The sequence below is a fragment of the Micropterus salmoides genome, unplaced genomic scaffold, assembly GCF_014851395.1.
Source record: "Micropterus salmoides isolate LMB-PRFRI ecotype aquatic unplaced genomic scaffold, ASM1485139v1 Ms_hic_scaffold_7, whole genome shotgun sequence".
Taxonomy (NCBI): domain Eukaryota; kingdom Metazoa; phylum Chordata; class Actinopteri; order Centrarchiformes; family Centrarchidae; genus Micropterus; species Micropterus salmoides.
Genome location: NW_024044459.1, coordinates 9,170,225 through 9,190,625, shown reverse-complemented (window position 1 = coordinate 9,190,625; position 20,401 = coordinate 9,170,225). Strand labels below are relative to the sequence as shown.

The following is a 20,401-nucleotide window of genomic DNA, read 5'->3' as shown; positions in this document are numbered from 1 at the left end:
CCATCATTAAATCTTGCCCACGGACATTCAGCTTAATTTCTAGTTCTGCTCCACAACTTGCTGTTGTTGTGATGTTAGCTATAGCAGCAGGACAGTTGGCTCTCGTCCTCTCTGCATGTTAGCGTCTTAACTTTAGCAACAGTTTGCTAACCCACAACTTAACTGACTGTTAGTTACATTACGACTGTGTTGTTGTTCGTTATACCATGGTATGTATCGTGGTGATTTCTACAGAATCGCTTACAACACCTTTAATGCTTAAGTATTACTATATTTTTGATTACCTTTTTGAAAACTGTGTTAGAATATTTTACTTTTAAATGAATGTTTGCTATTTCTTTAATGTTACCTTTCCTCACTCAAGGAATGTATTGAGCATTTATTATTCAGCCAATCATCTTTTATTGGATGTGTGTTGCAGCACTGTTTCGTCTATCTTGGGCGCGTGGCTGGACCAGTATTCTGAGGACTTCTGGACCCCTCCCAACTATGACTGTCTGCATCAGCTTATGTCCTACCTTAACCGCCACTTCCCTGGTTCAGACCTGGAACGCCGCGCCCGCAATCTGCTGGCCCACTTCCACCGCCGGCAGCAGTGTGAGCCTGATCCTGATGGTATGAAGGCAGGACAGGAGAGGGACTGCAGAGCAGGGACTCTAAAGTATAAAGTAGTAGTCAATGTAAAGATGTACATAGAAATGCTGGATTTGTTTTTTATGTTATAAATTTGTTTGAACAAAGACACAATGTCCGTTCACATGTCGTAATACTTGTTGTTGTAAAGAACAGTTTGGTTGTACAAGTGATAAGGACCAGTCGACAGTCACTATGAGTGCACATGAGATTGAACGCTGAGTGAAATGTTCAAATCCTGTGTCGGGGGGGGGGGAGTAAAATGACAAACACCAAGGTCAAAGAAAGGATGAGGTGTTGAAACAGAAGTACAGGATCTGTGTTTAAGTTGAGCTCAGGTTGAGGCAGTGTTGTGAAATAAATTTTTTTTTTTTCATCTCTTCAGGGGAACACATCGGCTGCCCTTTTGCTACGCAGGAAGAGAGTGGCTTTGAGGACGAGCTTCCTGCTTTTAGTTTCCTGTCGTTTGACCCCATCATGGTGGCAGAGCAGTTCACGCTCATGGACGCGGTGAGGATGGTTTCCCTTTCCCCTATCAACAGATGTAGTTCCACAGTCACTTATCTCTAGAGTTCCCCAAACAGTTCAGCATTCAAATCAATAAAAGGTAAAGTAGGTCACGTTTCTACATTCTGCAACTAGTGATTATTTTTGTTGTTGACTAAACTGCCAGTTCTATTTTTTCAACTATTAATAGTGAAGTGAAAGTGAACAAATGCCCTTAATTTCCTGAAGCCCAAGCTGACCTCTTCAAATGTCCTATTTTGTATTTTGTCCTATCAACACAAATATATTCAGTTTACAGACTAGACAAGGAAAAGCAGCACATTGTGCAGCTTAATGACTAAAATGATTAATCTGTTACCAAAATAGTTGCCAATTATTTTTCTGTTGATCAACTAATTAACTAATCGATTTATTAATAAATTGTTTCACCTTTACAGAAACAATTAACTGATGATATCAGGTTTTAAAACAAACCTCAGTCAATTCACCTCAACTCACAAATTGATCACTGCTGATCATTTTCCAAAGCTTATCATGAATTTTCTGACTGGTTTCCAACATTTCAGGCAGCTGTTAGTTTCAGGGTATTTCAGTACTCTATATGAAAATCTGTTAGCAGAGACCTGAGATTGCTAATCCATCATTTCTTTTGTCAGAGTTACTTTTCCTTGATGCAGTTTCAGCTTGGACTGTTCTAATAACCTCCTGGTGCGTTTAAAGAAGCTTTGGTGTTCAACAGGCCTCACTGAATTTGAGAGTCTGATGCCAAACAGCTTTTTAAACATTAACATTTTTGATACAGAAAACTACCAAATTCATGTTCCTTGAATCCACCACATTCGAAAGTACTGGAATAGGCACTCCTTCCATTAGTATTGCATACCCATAAAGTTGGGGGATTCACAGGAGTAAAAAAGAATTGGTCAAACTCGATGCAACACTGCTGAGATAGACTCCCTTCCAGTTTGTGTCAAGCTCCAAAATCTCCCATAGAATCTTTTTGCAAGGCCCTCTTTGCCCTCCTTTGCCCCCAAAAGCTTCTCGAAAGCTTTTTTTATAGTCACATCCTTAAAATAAAGTATTTAAACTATGTATTCACACTGTTTCGTTAATGTTTCACATCTCTCTGTCCAGGATCTGTTTAAGAAGGTGGTTCCCTACCACTGCCTGGGGGGGATCTGGTCTCAGAGGGATAAAAAGGGGAAAGAGCACCTTGCTCCCACCATCAGAGCCACTGTGGCCCAGTTCAACTCCGTCACCAACTGTGTAATCACCACCTGCCTGAGCAACCCGACGCTGAAGCCCAACCAGAGAGCCAGGCTGGTGGAGAGGTGGATAGACGTGGCTCGGGTGAGGAACCACTTTCGGTTTATTTTCACTTTGAAATGAGACTTTATAGTGATATTTTATATTTCTGAAGCTCTGTGGACAGGAGAAAAACAAATAACAGTTGTAGCACAGTTGGCTGTGTCTGTTTCTGACTGGATAATTGTTCCTGTTGTGTTCAGGAGTGTCGGATCCTAAAGAACTTCTCCTCATTACGAGCCATCCTCTCCGCCCTGCAATGCAACGCCATCCACCGCCTGAAGAGGACGTGGGAGGAAGTGTCACGGTAACTTTCCAGTCTTGGATTAACAGCAGTGTGCTCCATTTACAGGATGTTGTTGTATATATGCATGGTTGAATATTGTTGAAGGCAGAGGGGTGTTGGGGGTCTTTGATTGTTTCTTTATGCAATGACCTCTGTGTCTGTTCACAGGGAGAGTTTCCGCACTTTCCGCGAGCTGTCCGAGATCTTCTCAGATGACAACAACTACTCCCTCAGCCGAGAGCTGCTGGTGAAGGTCAGTCATGGCAACAATACATACAGACAAAGTTAAATCCTTAAACAAGCAGCACATATGTATATTAATAGTGACTTTAAATAAAAACAATAGCAGACATTTTCCTTGTGAAAATAGCGGTAACAAAAAACAGCTAACTAATACCTAATAACAACATATTATAAATCCTAAATGTTATCGTTTCCTGGTCTTAAATGCTGCGTGATCAAAATCGAGCTCAATAAAATCATCATTCTACTTATTTGACCATCATATTAACACTACAATTTATTTTGAAAGTGTCTCTTAAAGCACCAATACAGATCCTCACATTACTGTAACATTATATCTTGATATTGAAGTATTTGTTTTTACTCCCTAAAGACTCTCTTAAACAAATGCAGCATGTCAGAAAGGGCAATCATGGCTGCTCTGTGCTAAACGTAACATAAATGATCGTAGAGTTCAGTGGTAACAGTAACTTACTAGCTAAACCTGTTGTAAGTGTGTAAATAAGTAGCTCACCAGCCTTTCACAGGTTCGCTTTCGCAGGTGTGGTAAACATTTCCATGGTGACAGCTAGCTCCATCAATCAGAGATGTTGCTGTTACACTTTAGGATTTTGGTGTAGTGTAGTACTTCTCCATGAGATCGCAAATAAACAAGTTATTCTTAAAACAAGGTTGATATCATACAGACTTGTAGCTTCTGCAGGACCAGAAATCACAGTTTTGTTAATATCATAGCTTTTCAATTTAGAGTATAAATGGGATTTTCACTTCCAGAAACTCACAGTTGAGCTCTATAATATCTGTGCATGGCAGCTGAACAGATGGCAGCAGGATGTATGGCTTGGTGACGCGTCTCATCAGTAGACTTCCTCACATCTACCTAATGACAGCTGCAGAGGAACATCCAGAGAAACATCCTGCAGGGCAGAACACCTTGTACCATGTTCTTGGATCACAGAATCCATATATTACTCGTGATGTCCTGGGTGGACTCAGCGCAGCTGACAGATTTCTGTCATTATTAATTTGATTTACGGAGTTTAATGCAGACAGTCGTTGACACCTTCTGAGTGTTTTGCAGCTCGTACTGACGCACTCAGTACAAGGACAGCAGGAGCTGACACTCAGAGAAATGTGATTAAACAGGAAGTGAGACCACAAATCTACATGTTGCATAATGAGTCAAATTTCAATGGCAACAAAATGAAGTGATTCGACTGATAAAAATTGTCCATTTTAGCTTCAACAAACAAACAAAACAACTGATTGCCATTTATGTCAAAATCAGCCACACAGACATGATACACATACTGTATTTAAAGGATATTTTAAAGGATATCATTATCTCTGATGTGCATGTCTATAAGCATCCATTTATAAATCATAAAAAAGACTCCTTATAAGTCCAGAAGTTGCCTGAGAATCATCATGTTTTTAAGTTTTCTTCAGTATCAAAGTGATCCAGTGATTTGTGTGATCTGTAACTCACTGACCACTCTCTGAGGTATATTGCACGTTGATGTTTCTTCCCATTCACATAAATATCTTTTCAGTGTGTCAAAATAAAGAGATGGTGAATGTGTTTTCACCTATTTATAAACCTGAGTAGTTTGATGATGTAAGAGTCAGTGAACACCCTTGGCGTCCTCTGAGGGATTCCCCGCTGACGTCAAACGGAGGAGGAAACCTTTGGCAGGTGTAGATAATGGCTCTGATCTGATGAGAAAACCTCGGGGCGTTGCTGCTCTCTCGCTCTATCTGCTCAGGCCAGGCTGTGCCACTTGACTCGCTCAGCTCGAGTTACAACGACTGCAGAAGGCCTCTTAGGAATGTGACTGGGAGTGCCAGGAGGTGGATTTCCTCCCACTTTGTCTTTGAGGTTACTTGAAGAACAGTCAGCATGAAAATATGTTTGTAATTATAGAAGTACCTTTTTATACATCAGAAAACTAAATTAACGTTTCGTAAAAACACTTTTTTTTATCTACTATGATGCACTTTTAGGGCCAAATATATTTACATTTAATACTCCAGCAGGTTAAATGTATGCCAGAATTCACTCTTGAGTCTTTTGAAAGTATTTCAGACTGAGTTCAACAAAACATCTATGAAGGGAGGCTCGCACTTGATAACCCCAGAGACCTGAATGCTCGGTCTCATTCTCTTTAACATCCAGGCATGCATTGGATGCTCACCAGATGTGTGTGATCCTGTGTGTTATGGAAATAAGTCATTTAGTTAGTTTTTTACACAAACATTGCCATTTAAGTTGAATCCATTGCTATAATTTCAAAATTTAAGGGGCACTCCCGTCAGTTTTATTAAAATCTGTTTATCGTCATGGTTAGTGCTACTCAGCCAGTGAAAACAGTTATTGTTAATATATTCTGTGGTTAAGGAGGAGATGTGTCAAATAACCCAGATGACTGTGCTCGGGTTTGGAGACTACAAAATCAAGCATAATTGTAGTTTAACCCCGGGGACTAAAATGAAGTATACTTATTTACACAGTTTTGGTTTACGCAACCTATCGGTTGTGTTTACTGAAATATCATAAATAATACGCTATAAACGAACTTGACCGTGTGGAGGAGTTTTTTCACTTTTATTCAAGTTGTGCTGCCCTCTGTCACACCTGACACACTGAGACATGCAGATATATTTTTTAGAGTTAGAGATTAGGCATTGTTGACAAAAGCATAAACTGTTCTTTAGCTGCACTACAGTACTTAGACAAATTAACTGTAGTGATAACTGACACTGTAAAAATGAAACCTTGCTTCTGCTGCTGCTTCTTATTTAGATGTGTTTGCATGCAAGTTATAAAGGCCTGTAGGTGAAATGTGGGAGACTTGTGCACCGAACTGAAATAATTGCAGTTCATTTCTTTGTGTATTTAACTTAGACATACTGTCTTATTCTGCAGGAGGGCACCTCCAAGTTCGCCACTTTGGAAATCAACCCCAAACGAGCTCAGAGGAGACACCAGCAGCAAAGAGACCTGGTGAGTCCACAAACTAAAACAACGGAGGGAATTGTTTATCCAAACTTTATTTATTTATGGGAGACTTTGTTCACCACACTGCTCAGCTTCACATAGTCACACATACACATTCCTACTCAGTCTGGCTGCTGCCTTGCAACACTGAGCAATGAGCACAGCCCCATCTAGTGGCACAATGAAGTCACTGCAGTTCGTCCTAGTGGTGAAATCCATTCATCTGAAACAATTATAGACACATTACATTCATCATCTAAATGTAAAAAAGTATTAAAGTTTGTTAGGTAAATATGCAGCTGTAGTCAGCGACTTTGATTTTACCTGTAAAATATGATTTTGTCTGATTTCTGTGCCTCTCTAACTTAAAAAAAGTGTCGTTTTTTTTGTACCTCCAAAAAAAATGTCTCTGAAGAGTTGTTTTCTCATGTTTGCCTCCACCGATGGTCCCTCTGTCCCTCTGTGAACAGGGAGTGATGCAGGGGACGATTCCTTACCTGGGGACCTTTCTGACGGACCTGGTGATGATGGACACTGCCATGAAGGATTACACTGAGGTCAGACCCCTGATGTGTTCTTACTGTGATATGTTTAGTTTAAGTTTTACTACCCTCCCTTGCAGGTTTTAATTTTTTTATGTCCTTTTGCAGGGTGGTCTGATCAACTTCGAGAAGAGGAGAAAGGTGAATGAAATGTTCTTGTTTGGCTGTAATGATCTGAAAAATCTCAAAGAAGGAAAGATTTACAAAAGCACAGTGTCTTATAGAAATCATCTTTCAGCTCAGAACAGACAAACAGATCAAAACTAATCTGGCAAATGAAAATCTGACAATTAAATCCCTTTCTTTGCAGGAGTTTGAGGTCATCGCTCAGATCAAACTGCTCCAGTTGGCCTCCAACAACTACAGTTTCACTCAGGACAGCCACTTCAGAGAGTGGTTCGCAGGCGTGGAGAAACTCAGCGAGGCAGAGAGGTTAGTCAGAATATTTAAACTCAAAGACAAACAGAAATTGACCTCACTCTCCTCCCACTCTAGTGATGAAAGTAATGAAGTACATTTACTGGGTAGAAGTATAAAGTTCTTTATACTTCTACTCCACTATATTTATTTTGAAGCTTTAGTTACTAGTTATGTTGCAGATTCAGAATATTAGGTTATAAGAAAATTTACCCATTCCTACAGATTTTGACACAGCAGAGTTTTTATTTTTCCACATTAAATTCAAAATAATGAAGAGCAGATTCAGTTTGTCGCCTTTTAGAGAAAGCTGGATTTACCTGTGTCGTAATTAAAATGAAGTGATTATCCAGCATTCAGGGTCATTTTCTGTTCACTGACATACCCGTGCTGGATTTCTGGGTAATGAATTGGGCGAAACGTTGTCATTGTCCTGACTCCCTGTTCCTGCAGCTACAATCTGTCCTGTGAGATCGAGCCTCTGTCAGAGTCGGCCAGCAACACACTCAGAGCCAAGAAGAACGGAGGAATCATGAAACGCTGGAGCGAGTAAGTGATTTGATCAAAAGTGAGATGCATAATGAGCTGCTAAGAGAGAGAGAGAGACAAACATTTTATGATCTTTCAGTTGTGTCCAAATTTATTACAAATCACTTAATAATCATATATGATAATCTTATAGTCGTTTTTCTCCAGACTGTTTGAAGCTCAACCACCAATGACTCTCCCCCCTTTATGTCGTGTCCAGCCGGCAGTTGACTGAGGCCGGCTGTAGCAGCGCCCCGGGCTCTCATTCCAAGTCGTTCGACCACTCACACTACAGGCCGTACCAAGGAGGCGGGGGGGACAGTGGCGACGCCCTCAGCGTCACCTCCGTCAGCTCCAGCGGTTCAGACCTGGAGGATGTGAACGCCAGCTTCCTGTCCGATTCCCCGGAGGGACATGAGAGAAAAGTAAGGAAGAAAGACGGGATAGAGAAGTCACTGCAAAACTTTACCAGTGTGAAGGTATTATATCCAAAATCCACAAAATCCAAAATATACACTTTGTCAAAAATATAATCAAGGTTAACGGTAAGGTTGCTTCTAGTTGAGTTGCATATAGATGTGAGAAGTGGTAAATTTGAAGTACTGGTAAGTGTATATGTTTGATTGACATTGTCATGTTGTCTTCATTCCATATTTAACCACACAAGGTTAAATGACTCTTTGCAGCCAATGAAATACCAGTGCTACATGCTCACCTGTGTGGTTGTTTGTTGATGGCTTCTATCCTCTCTCTCTCACTCTCTAGACGTCGACGCCTTCAGTGAAACTTACCGTCTCTGCTTTGGGGAGAGAAGCTCCAGCAGCGGATACAGCATCAACGGTAATAAGTTTTATTTTTTTAATTAGCATTTTTATCCTGAAAACTCGATCAGGCATGTTTATAGATGCCAGTATGGCAAAATATTAGCAATGTTTAACTATAAATATATATCCTCCTGAGTGCTTCTGGGTCCAAAGTTAAATATCTCAATAATAATTGGATGGATGCATACCCATTAAAAGGTTTAAAGACATTAATGGTCCAGAGATTATAAACTCAAATCTAGAGTCATCTGCATCCCAATACTTGAGTTCATAGATGAGATCATTCAAGTTAGCAAGGCAACAAGCTAACAAACTGCTTCATAAAATGTATCAAGCAGAATTACTAAACAATATTTGGTTCCAGCATCTAAAATATAGTGAGTGTTTTTGTTTTATAATATTGTAAATTGAATGTCTTTGGGTTTTGGACTGTTGCTCTAACAAAACCTGTAAATTAACATGTAACATTTTGATGGAAATTTCATTTTCGAACATTTTACAACTTAAATGATTGAGCTATTAAAGAGAAGCAGTTTAGTATTTTATTTACATGAAGATTTGAGACATGCAAGAGAGAGGTTAAATAGTGATAAAAACGTAGCAGCAGAGGCTGAGATATCCTGACTTTTAGTCCCTAGTATAGGTTAAGCTTGAAAATCACTGGATCTTACATTTCCCCACAATGCAACTAAATCTCATAGTTAGACCTGGTGAACGCCCACATCCTTTAAACTCCTTTAAACCTCCAGTTTGTAACACAGACTTTCTGTCAAAAATCTTAACTCTACAAGCTCAAGGAGAGGTAACCCTGATGACATCCACAAATACACTTTACTTTTCAAAGAAAAAGAAAAATTATAGCACACCGTTAATCCAAAAGGTAACTTACAGATTCATTGATAATAAAAATAGTCCTCACTACCTCCTCTGCTCTCCTGTTCAGTTCTGGGAGTGTACGTCTCTGTCGTCTCTGGACACCTCCGGTTCGGCCTCCGGCTCCAGCAGCGCCTCCTCCTCCTCCGTCTCCTGCTCCACCCCGCTGTCAGCCTCCCGCTCACACAAACGCTCGGTGTCTGCGGTGTCGAACTACTCGACTCTGTCTCTGCCGCTGTACAACCAGCAGGTGGACGACTGCTGCATCATCAGGGTCAGCCTGGACGTGGAGAATGGCAACATGTACAAGAGCATCCTGGTGAGTCCATCAAAATAAGTCTTTTTAGAGCCAACGAGCATAAAATATCACAATCTTATCACAAGAAATAAGCTGTCAAATCAACAAGGAAACTAAATAAAAAAGATTTCTTCTTCTCTTAGATAATAGGCTGTAAAATTATTGGGTGAATTTTACGCAGCTATTAGCAGATAATTAGAATGAAAACACAGAAAAAACATAATGTATGGCAGGGGTATACGTTTATAAGTAAATTGATAGCTGTTGATGCTGAAATAGATCTCAGTGATGACAACAACTCACATAATCACTTCCTCTTAAGTGATTGTGCCTCCAAAATAAAAGAGCAAGAACATTTTTGCAGCAATGCTTCATGTTGAGTTTATTGAAAGCTTTCACTTTGAAATGTTCTGAAGGACATTCGAAAGAGTCTCTGCCTTACTTGACACACCTCTGTAAGAGCTGCCAGTAAACATGTGATTGGATTCCCCTGAATTTCCTCAGGGAAATGAAAATTAGTGTCCATAGGTTTATGAATGCGGATCAAATTCTAATCAACTTGTTTATTAACAAGGGAGAAAAAAAAAGTCAGCCGGATTTTGGGATCGCTCATACAACTCTTTCAACTTTATTTCAGGAGGAAAAGTGAGATATTTTTTAAATTAGACACTTTTACAGGAATATACCGGAATGTATTTTACACCTGAGATTTTGGTTTTCTGCCTCTCTGGCTGAAGTGCAGTTTTTACCACTTTTCGGATTTAAGAAAGAAATTTTAAAGAGCAGGAAAGAAATATAATTTTTATGTCTTATAAACATGCTGATACAGCATAACTGTAGAGATTACAGGTGGTTTGATTCTGACACAGTTACAAGGCTTTGATGTTTATCCCTTGACTCAGGTGACAAGTCAAGACAAGACTCCAGCCGTCATCAGGAAAGCCATGATCAAACACAACCTGGAGCGAGAGAAGGCTGAGGACTATGAGCTGATGCAGAAAATCTCTGAGGACAAAGGTAAAAACTAAAAACACACCCTGTCTGACCATTAATCTCAACAAAGATCTGCAGACATTCAGAGACAGGAAGAGAGACATTTCTTAATAATAAACATGTCAAAATAACGCTGGTCAGGTTCAGGTAAAGTCGTTTGCAGATGTTATTTATTAAGCAGTTTCTCTCTCTCTCCCGTAGAACTGTAGAGTAAAAAGCCTGTAATCGAAAAAAATAACTGTAATGTTAATTGATTTAAAAAATAATTGTTTGGTGCAGCCGGGTTTGTATTTGAACCGCCACCAACTAAAATAAAGATAAATTAAGATTGTGGTATTTTCATTTCCTCCCTGACAAAGGACAGGCAATGCTGTACAGTGCTTTTCTGTAAAATGATGTTTTCAGTTTTAATAGTGAATAACATTATGTTTACTGAGCCCCCAGATAACTTGTGCACACAAATTATTATCTTGTAATCTTTTTATTATCTTATTGCGTAGAACATACTGAATATCCAGTATTTGGTCACTGAAAGATAAATCATGATGATCTTATTCTTTTGATTAATTTTCTCTTCATTTCTCTCCTACACAAAAAGATTTTTTACCAGATTTGTTTTGCTTGACTACGTGTTGTTTCTTTTCTCTCTTGCCTCATTCTGTAGAGCTTCGGATCCCGGACAATGCCAATGTTTTCTACGCCATGAACTCCACTGCCAACTACGACTTTGTGCTGAAAAAGCGCGGCTTGGCCCGGCCGGTGCGGGCCAAGAACGTGGCCAGTTCGACGCTGCCTCGCATGAAACAGAAGGGACTGAAAATCGCTAAAGGGATCTTCTGAGGAGAAACGCACCACTAACCTGCCTCCCCTCCACCCCCTGAATCCCTCTCTGGTCTCCACTCCTCCTCAGAAGAAATATTTCTATTCGGGTCTGTTGGAGGCAAACTAACCTGAAGTATCTGAGTTTTGGTTTGGACAAAGACTGAGATGCCAGAGGAGATGAGATAAATGACCAAGCAATCTTTCTGTGGATTAGCAGAAAGCAGAGGAGCACCTTAGCGCTTAGTAACAGCTGTCGTGTCATCAGGACCCTCCAAGGACGTTAAAAGGCAGAGTTTGACACAGGAAATTTCCACTTGTGAAAAAGTTCTTGGCAGTAGAAGGACACGTTTGTGGGGAAGAACAAACAGCTGAGTTGGTGCCGGGCACCGCTGCTCGGTGGCTGAACTAGTCGAACTCTGTGCCAGCCTCCACTCGGTGTGAGACGCGTAACTGGTTGTATCGGCTTGTGGAGAAGCAGATCCATTTAGTTTCCTGGTCCATTACTTTTTGTTTACACCTGAACATGGCTCGATCAGCTCTTAAAGATTTTTGTTCAAGCCTTTTGTTCCCGTGAGGAATTTTGCACCTTCGTTAAAACTATCTTTAAAAACCCAGATTCCCTCGGGAGCCTTCATCCCCGTCTTTTACTTTTCAGTCCTCATGCACGCCCCTCCTTCATGGAGTGTACATAAACAAACAATATGAATTCGCAGTGAGTAAACACAGATGTGTGTAACAGCTGGGTGTTCGAATGTGTTTGTATTTCTTCAGGGAACTTATGTTGTGAGTGTACCGCTGCCTTTACCGTCTCTCAGCGGGGGGTTCCTGATGTCGACAGTGTTTCTTGGAGTGCAGCACTGGACGTTTCGCTCGACACTCTTGGACGCTGGGGCTTGTTTCAGCATTTTAATACCAGCGACGCTGACATGGAGGGATGTGAACTCTTTTAACTTCTGAACGCTGCCATATTACAAAAAAACAAAAGGTCAAGTAGTCTGAAAATGGTGTCAATCCATCACATGCCACTGTTTTCTTTCTTTTCTGTTGTTATTAATGAATTGTATGAATTGTAACCACTACACCTTGAAGGATGTGGCAGTCCTTCAGTCGCACTTGACTGGGACAGAAAACGTCCCAGAGAGAAGAAAAAGTGAGCTGAAAACAAACAAAAAAACAGTGTATATATCAATTAACACCAACTGTGCAGAATATTCTTTTGAAAAGGACCATGAGATTTTGTTAATAGACTTCTCACGATATCAACACTTTTGATTTGTACATCTTTTTGCATCTCTCCGCTCTGACATGGTGCTGCTAATAATCATCCTTCTGAAGATGTTGTTCGAGCTGCACTTCACTGCTTTCTCTGCTTCTGGCTGCCATTTTGGAAGACAACAGAAGCATCTGTTCTTACGTGCTGAGTGAGACGTTTTGATGTCATGTTTGCTGTTTTCAGAAAATTATGATTAATCTCTAAAACAAGTCGACCATGTGGAAGCCCATTTCTGCCAGGATATGAAAAAAATAGTTAAAAAGTAATAAATGACAAAAATAAAAACACATCAAGTCAAATTATGATGTTAAGTTCTCATAATTTTCAATTACCTTGTATAAGAGTGACACTAATTAATATTTTATTTCTTAATCCTGCAACCTTCTTCAACATTTATTCATTTGAAACAAGGCTTTGACCTTCTAATGCACTAAAAGCTGACTGAGCAGCTCTCAGTGGAGGCTGGCCTACTGCACCCATTCATATTTATTATTTTAGATTAGGATAATCCCATTGAGATGTACCATCTTCTTGTGTTCCCAAAATACTGCAGGAGAGAAACTCTGGTATACAACCATTAAGAATAAATCAGATTCACAGGTTTGTTTCTGGCTATGGTCAGTGAGGACCTTTTATCACCACACAAAACAATATTCAACATTTTCTGTAACAGCAAACTGATATTTTGGTTTAACCCTGGACCGGTGCATGGAAGTGGTGGACACTGGTTTAGTGGTTTAGTTTTTCCAACATGGCAGCTCATCCTTCATAACCATTAGTAACCATTGTCCAAATGTGCCATGACAGGCTTGTGTGTTGCAGATCACCCCTCGAGTCCTGCTGATTTATCCTGCAGGACGTTTTCTTGCGTGTCAACTGTGGTTTTACGTGCCGGTGACGACAGCAGTCTTTCCTCTCTGGGCTCTCTCACACTTTAGTGGGGAAAAGATGGATTTTGATTATTTCCAAATATGGAAAAATAGTCCAAAAATTGTCAAAATACAGAAAAATAGTATTTTGAGTCTTGAATGAGGTTGTGTGTAGGAGCCCAGTCCTCTCTGTGCTGTCCATGATCTGTTTCTTTAAAGGAAAAATTCAACCTCAAACCCTTTGTTTTGTAGTTTTTGGTGATGCACTTTCCATTTGGGGGTTTATGTTTCCCATGAATACAAAGTTACATTTCAACTGCAACTACAAAGCAAAGTTTTAAAAGGCTTCTTTTCTTGATTCTGCACCGTACTTCTCTGTTGCACACAATGTTCACAACATATCTGTTTTATTGAAATATAAATATGCTATATAGCATCAAGGACCTGTTTCGGAAATACTACAGTGAATGTGTTAGTGGTGAACAGGGCTTTTTTGTTTAACGTACCCTGTAATGATGTTCTCCTTGGCTTGGTTAGCCGGACATGCTAATGTTTGCAGCTACTGTTAGAACAGATGCATTTCTGACACTTTCGCTTTGTGTGTTGGAAAGGCTTATAAAAAGTACCACATTTTAAACTGTTTAAATTCAGAGTACCACTGTCACTACAACTCCATGTTAACTGCTTCAACATGTGGAGAAATCCAAAGCTTGCACTGCCTTACCGAGCTGAGGTTTGGAAGCTATGATGCTGTTTGGGAGGGAGGTTGAGCAAACAGTCAGTTTGATCAACACCAAAAAATGTTACACCCGTTCTGGTGTGCTGTCGTATAGCATCCTGGGAAATGTAGGAAATGACTAATTAAGGGAAAGTGGATTCACCAAAAACACTTCATGAGTGGATGTCAAAGGTTGGATTTTTGAGTTCAGCAGAACACTAAATTTTCCTGCATTGCACTGCAGCCATGTATTGCCTTTTTTGTTATTTTCACCTGCGTGATGTTCAAAATTCTCTTAACGATCAAATGAATGAAGCGCCCCCCAAAACAACCTGCGAAAGCAATATGGTAACGAGTGTCAGGAGGCACGTCGTCTGGCTGTCGTGGATGTTGTTCGTGACACTGTGGCGTAAAGTCCTCTCTCTGTTGAACACTGTGACCTTTGACCCGTTCACTCTGCCCTCTCTGCCTGTTGATCGGCGCAACATGTCGAGCACTGTGATCAACAAAAAATCATGTCTCGTTCCCCCTTAATGGTGTTGTGGTGAGCATCCGCCCTTCGCTCGTCTTGTTAGCGAGCAGCGAAGGCAACGGGCTTGACCTCACATGTGCCAAAAATAACAAAGACAGCGATAAAGGGTTACAGACAGATGAGTCCTCTGCCTTTCACAGTGAAAAAGAAAATGTAGTTTGTATGTTTACTGTTGTCGCATTTTTCTGGAAAACAAAAAAAGGGTGAGAACACTATGAAAAAAAAAAAAGTTCCCATTGGAGAATTAGACGTCGTCCAAGAAACTTGAAGCAAAGATGTTTGTCAGGAGTTTTAGATGAAGCTATTGTAGAAACCCCACTTTCATGAATTTATCCTCCTATTTTTTACTTTTTAATGTCTTTCAGGATCAAACACAATGACAAATTTGCAAATATTCCAAACTGGAGCGCCTCTGCCATTAAAACCAGCAGTTTGTAACCATAAACCAGGTTTTTATTCCAACCAAACTTGAATTATGTGAAGGAAACAAAGAATATCTCTAACTTTAATAATATTTCTGGACTGAAACAGTAGTTTAGTTGATGATTGAAGTGAGTATGTGAAGTTCTGATCCTGCACCCCTCATCAAGACTTTATGATGTTTACAAAAAATGTTAACTGATTGAATATTGCTGGATATATTTTCTCCTGCTGGTGCTGAATATTTTACACCAAACTTTGAGATATTTTTGCTGCCTTTATGGCCAAATTTGAGGAATTATTTAAGGAACTATTTAAAAGCTATATCTGTGGTGAAAATCCAACGGAGCAGTGACAAACCGCAGTGTGAAGCCTTTTTAAAGACTTTTTTGGTATGTTAGAGTTTCTCCATTCTTTCATAGCAACTTTTGCAGGATCTTCAATGCTGTGCCTGTAAAAAAGTGTTTTGGTATATCCTACTTGATGTCACAAATTGACTATAGACTATATGGATGAAAAGCAAATCTATCGTACTTTTGTTTACACTGACATAGCCATTTAGCTGCAGCTGATCCACAATCATTCGAAGCTGAGTGATATCTGTTGTAGTCATCGATTTACAGATTATTGAAAAAGACACATTTACCATTTATTAAAACTGAAGATGTGAAATGTTTAAAAACCCACACCTCACAAATAGATAGTTTCATATAAAAAAAGGCTCATTAATTTCCTAAAGCAACTTGTCCCTTTTCAAAACATACCTTGAATGCAGCATAAGTTCTTTCTCTGTGGGGTTTGGTTGGAATAAAAACTGTCATTATCGGGCCTGTAATTAAAATGTCTGTTCCCTTTTCCAGTGATAACTTGTTTTCCCGGTTGAACACAGTAACAGCAGTGTTTCTGCAACAGTGTAAAGTGTGTTTGTGTTCCATGAGAACGTAAACATTGTGCATATGAGTGGAACTTTTAAGTGAATTTCCAGACCCGTCAAGCGTTTTACGTACTGATGAGCTTGATGTCGGAATGGTTTGTGTGTCATCGTAGCCCGAGTTGACCATGACGTACCATTCGTGATTTGATCTGATTCTGTGCGAGTTTGAACAAATAGGCTGTGTTTACAAGAAAAAAAACTGGAAACCAGCTGGTGTGGTGTGTGTTTTTTTTAGTTTTAGTTTTATGTTTTGTTTTGTTCCCCTGAACTGTGCTCGGGTGCCATTTTCCATATTGACAAAAGTCTCTTCTTTCTTTTACTTTTCCAACTTTCCCCAAAAACACAAAACCTAGAATACAAAACTGTCCTTGGTTATGTATTTGTTTATTTATTGATTTGTATATAAGTATTTTGTTTTGCATTGTACATTCACTCCTTTCTTGGTTATAGATTAATATATTCATGTATATACAAATAAACATTAAGTTTATAAAAGTAAAAAGACTCTTCTCTCTTAATTACTGCCTCCTAAAGGAACTGAGATAGGAATCAGACACAACTGAAGTCTTGTCTGTCTTTATTTGACAGAGGCATGGCAAGCTAAAATACTAAAGGGCCTTTTAGAATTAATGTGGATGTTTGACTAAAATCTTAAATTGATCGTCAAAGATCATAATGAGAGTTTTTGAAGGATTACAATGTAATAGATGTGTAGTAATATCTAAATAATTGCACAAAAAGTTAAGATGGATTTATTCATCCCAAAGGAATGTAGGCCTAATACTAAACACAGGAAAATACATAATGCGCCCATAAACTAAGAAAAAAAACAGTTTCATTGAGACGTGCGACCTCTGACATGTAAGCCAATAGCAATTGTAAGTCGCTTTGGATAAAAGTGTCGCGCTACAGTACTTTCATGATTAGCGAGTCTGCTGTATGCATTATTTCAAATGAATCTAAAGTTAAAGACCAACATTCCCATGGGCGCACAGGATGGCCCTAAATGTTGAAACAGCGCCGCCACCACCACACTGAGCCGTTGTTGGGGATCAAGGTGGCAACGCAGCTTCAGGGAATGTTCGATTCCACGCGAGGGCAGGTGATTTTGAAAAATAACAAAATGATAAAACAATGTGATGGATGATGTTTCCAGCAGACAAAACAAGTCAACAGTGTTGCAGCGGCAGGTGTGACTAGAAGACATGGGATTTAACTTATAGCCCACCTCATCAATCAGCATTTAAGTGACAAAGCTTCATATTTTATCGATATGTCGTGAGAATTCTTAAAACATCCATTTAACACAGCAGTATTAGCAGTTACCCAGAATTCCGAGGGGCATCCTCGGCAGATCAAAGCCCATCACTTCAAAAGTAAAGCCATTTCAAATGTGAAAACAGTGTCTGGCAAGTGACTTTCAGAGGGAGAGTGTGTCAGCCATGAGAATGGCCTGAAACGAAAAGTTGACACCGTGAGTGAGAAGGGGTGGAAGATGGAGGGGTATAAATACCGCTGGAGAATTGATTAATATTAGGTAGCGGTCTAGATGCCTCCTTGGCGCTTCGGTGATTGAACTAATGACACGGTTTCAGTGGGATGGGACCTTAGTATAGTCAATGAGCCCATACTGTCTGAAGCCGCTGTTGGCAGAGCATATTCCGATGCCAAGGGTGGTGCTAGACTGGGGAAGCTACCAATTTTTTTCACTTTGAAATAAAAATCATTTTTAAGACTTTGACATAGTGCAGATAATAGGCTACTTAATAGCTCCCGTCTGTTTGAAGACTTCAAGCCTGTCACGGCAGTTGGATCTGTGACCTATTTTTGTCACTCATTTCATTTAAATATTTCTGTGCTGAATTACATTCGTTTCATTTAGTAATAAATGGTCCTCATTTATTATCTGATACTCTCAGACTTGTTTGTCCACACTATATATTTCTCATTTGTGATCATCTCTCCAAAAAAAAAAAAAAAAAAAAAAAAAAATAGGCAGTAAATGATTCGAAACTTTTTTGTACAAAAAAAATCGGATCTATGTAGGCTATCTATCATTCCAATCATGCATTAAAACCCTTGAAAGTAAAAGATATCGTTATCGTTTTGGGCGTAACATGCAATACGCTAATCAGAGTGTCATCTCCCATTCCCTTTAAAGGCCACGTGCGCTTGTACCATGGCGCATTTTATTATAATGGCACATTATTAAATTGACTGATTGAATGGCAGACTCAGAGCAGACAGGGGGACATGAGCAGAATTGTGGACGTGATATGAAAGCCGTCTCTAATCATGAAGCCTAATGTTACTCTGCAGCGCTGTGGATCAGCCAAGTGTCTGAACTACAGTGCAGACTGGAATCTGTTAACAGACAGACAGATGCTGTCGCCTCTGGATGCTCACTGCGCTGCATAATGATAAACTACCTACAATAAAGCGGTCATGGGTCACATTTCTCCCCAACAGCGGTATCTTTCCTTTTATTTGCTGGATGAGTGTTTTCTTTAACGATTTACTTTCAGGATTAGAGAGGCTGCTGTCAGTCATTTTAACCGTTGCCGTGTGCTAAAGTCACAGCAAATATCGTGACAGGACAGAGGGATCAGAATTCAACTTTGAGCTTCTGAAATAATTTAGATGTTCGGATGGAGCTCACGATCGATCAGAAGGACGGCTGCTTTACAACAAACAGTTTGATTGCGTGAACCTGGACTGTGTGTGAGACCTTTTGGATAGAACAGAGAACATGAATTAACATTAGATCCTGAGCGATCCTGTTGGCGTGTCGGGAGATTTTATTTATCAGTGATGTCGCGCTGCTGTGCCTTGTGCGTAAATCCTCTGACATTCAGAGTCATGCGCCCCTGGAGTAGCAGAACAGAGTGGCGCACTCGGGTAAGACTGACGGTAAGACACCTGCCTTTGGTGCGGGAGACCCGGGTTCGAATCCTCTGTGAGACTCCCATGTGTGGCTACCTGAGCAAGAAACTTAACCCCTAGTTCCTCGTGGTATAGCTATGAAGTCTGCCAAATGAATCTAAAGTTAAAGACCAACATTCCCATGGGCGCACAGGATGGCACTATTCGCAAGATAGGGCCCTAAATGTTGAAACAGAGCCGCTGCCGCCACCACCACACTGAGCCGTTGTTGGGATCAAGGTGGCAACGCAGCTTCAGGGAATGTTCGATTCCACGCGAGGGCAGGTGATTTCGAAAAATAACAATGTGATGGATGATGTTTCCAGCAGACAAAACAAGTCAACAGTGTTGCAGCGGCAGGTGTGACTAGAAGACATGGGATTTAACTTATAGCCCACCTCATCAATCAGCATTTAAGTGACAAAGCTTCATATTTTATCGATATGTCGTGAGAATTCTTAAAACATCCATTTAACACAGCAGTATTAGCAGTTACCCAGAATTCCGAGGGGCATCCTCGGCAGATCAAAGCCCATCACTTCAAAAGTAAAGCCATTTCAAATGTGAAAACAGTGTCTGGCAAGTGACTTTCAGAGGGAGAGTGTGTCAGCCATGAGAATGGCCTGAAACGAAAAGTTGACACCGTGAGTGAGAAGGGGTGGAAGATGGAGGGGTATAAATACCGCTGGAGAATTGATTAATATTAGGTAGCGGTCTGGATGCCTCCTTGGCGCTTCGGTGATTGAACTAATGACACGGTTTCAGTGGGATGGGACCTTAGTATAGTCAATGAGCCCATACTGTCTGAAGCCGCTGTTGGCAGAGCATATTCCGATGCCAAGGGTGGTGCTAGACTGGGGAAGCTACCAATTTTTTTCACTTTGAAATAAAAATCATTTTTAAGACTTTGACATAGTGCAGATAATAGGCTACTTAATAGCTCCCGTCTGTTTGAAGACTTCAAGCCTGTCACGGCAGTTGGATCTGTGACCTATTTTTGTCACTCATTTCATTTAAATATTTCTGTGCTGAATTACATTCGTTTCATTTAGTAATAAATGGTCCTCATTTATTATCTGATACTCTCAGACTTGTTTGTCCACACTATATATTTCTCATTTGTGATCATCTCTCCAAAAAAAAAAAAAAAAAAAAAAAAAAAAATAGGCAGTAAATGATTCGAAACTTTTTTGTACAAAAAAATCGGATCTATGTACTTAATAGCTCCCGTCTGTTTGAAGACTTCAAGCCTGTCACGGCAGTTGGATCTGTGACCTATTTTTGTCACTCATTTCATTTAAATATTTCTGTGCTGAATTACATTCGTTTCATTTAGTAATAAATGGTCCTCATTTATTATCTGATACTCTCAGACTTGTTTGTCCACACTATATATTTCTCATTTGTGATCATCTCTCCAAAAAAAAAAAAAAAAAAAAAAAAAAATAGGCAGTAAATGATTCG

General features: G+C 39.9%; 1 protein-coding gene across 7 annotated transcripts in view; it reads left to right on the top strand.

The window, feature by feature from the left end:
* The window catches only part of LOC119892250 (ral guanine nucleotide dissociation stimulator-like), a 63,834-nt gene extending 47,317 nt beyond the window's left edge, over positions 1–16,517 (top strand). For 4 of the 7 annotated variants that reach the window (XM_038704432.1, XM_038704430.1, XM_038704429.1 and 1 more), the window contains exons 4-18: positions 422–615; positions 1,019–1,143; positions 2,275–2,490; positions 2,649–2,752; positions 2,900–2,984; positions 5,901–5,978; positions 6,443–6,529; positions 6,623–6,655; positions 6,825–6,946; positions 7,385–7,480; positions 7,680–7,938; positions 8,225–8,299; positions 9,227–9,475; positions 10,357–10,471; positions 11,112–16,517. In XM_038704432.1, coding sequence (XP_038560360.1) covers positions 422–615; positions 1,019–1,143; positions 2,275–2,490; positions 2,649–2,752; positions 2,900–2,984; positions 5,901–5,978; positions 6,443–6,529; positions 6,623–6,655; positions 6,825–6,946; positions 7,385–7,480; positions 7,680–7,938; positions 8,225–8,299; positions 9,227–9,475; positions 10,357–10,471; positions 11,112–11,287 — 2,014 coding nt within the window. In that variant the 3' untranslated portion in view covers positions 11,288–16,517. The remainder of the gene's footprint in view (positions 1–421; positions 616–1,018; positions 1,144–2,274; positions 2,491–2,648; positions 2,753–2,899; positions 2,985–5,900; positions 5,979–6,442; positions 6,530–6,622; positions 6,656–6,824; positions 6,947–7,384; positions 7,481–7,679; positions 7,939–8,224; positions 8,300–9,226; positions 9,476–10,356; positions 10,472–11,111) is intronic. The other 3 variants (XM_038704431.1, XM_038704428.1, XM_038704427.1) reach the window with 2 other exon arrangements.
* The last annotated feature ends 3,884 nt before the right edge of the window (positions 16,518–20,401 follow it).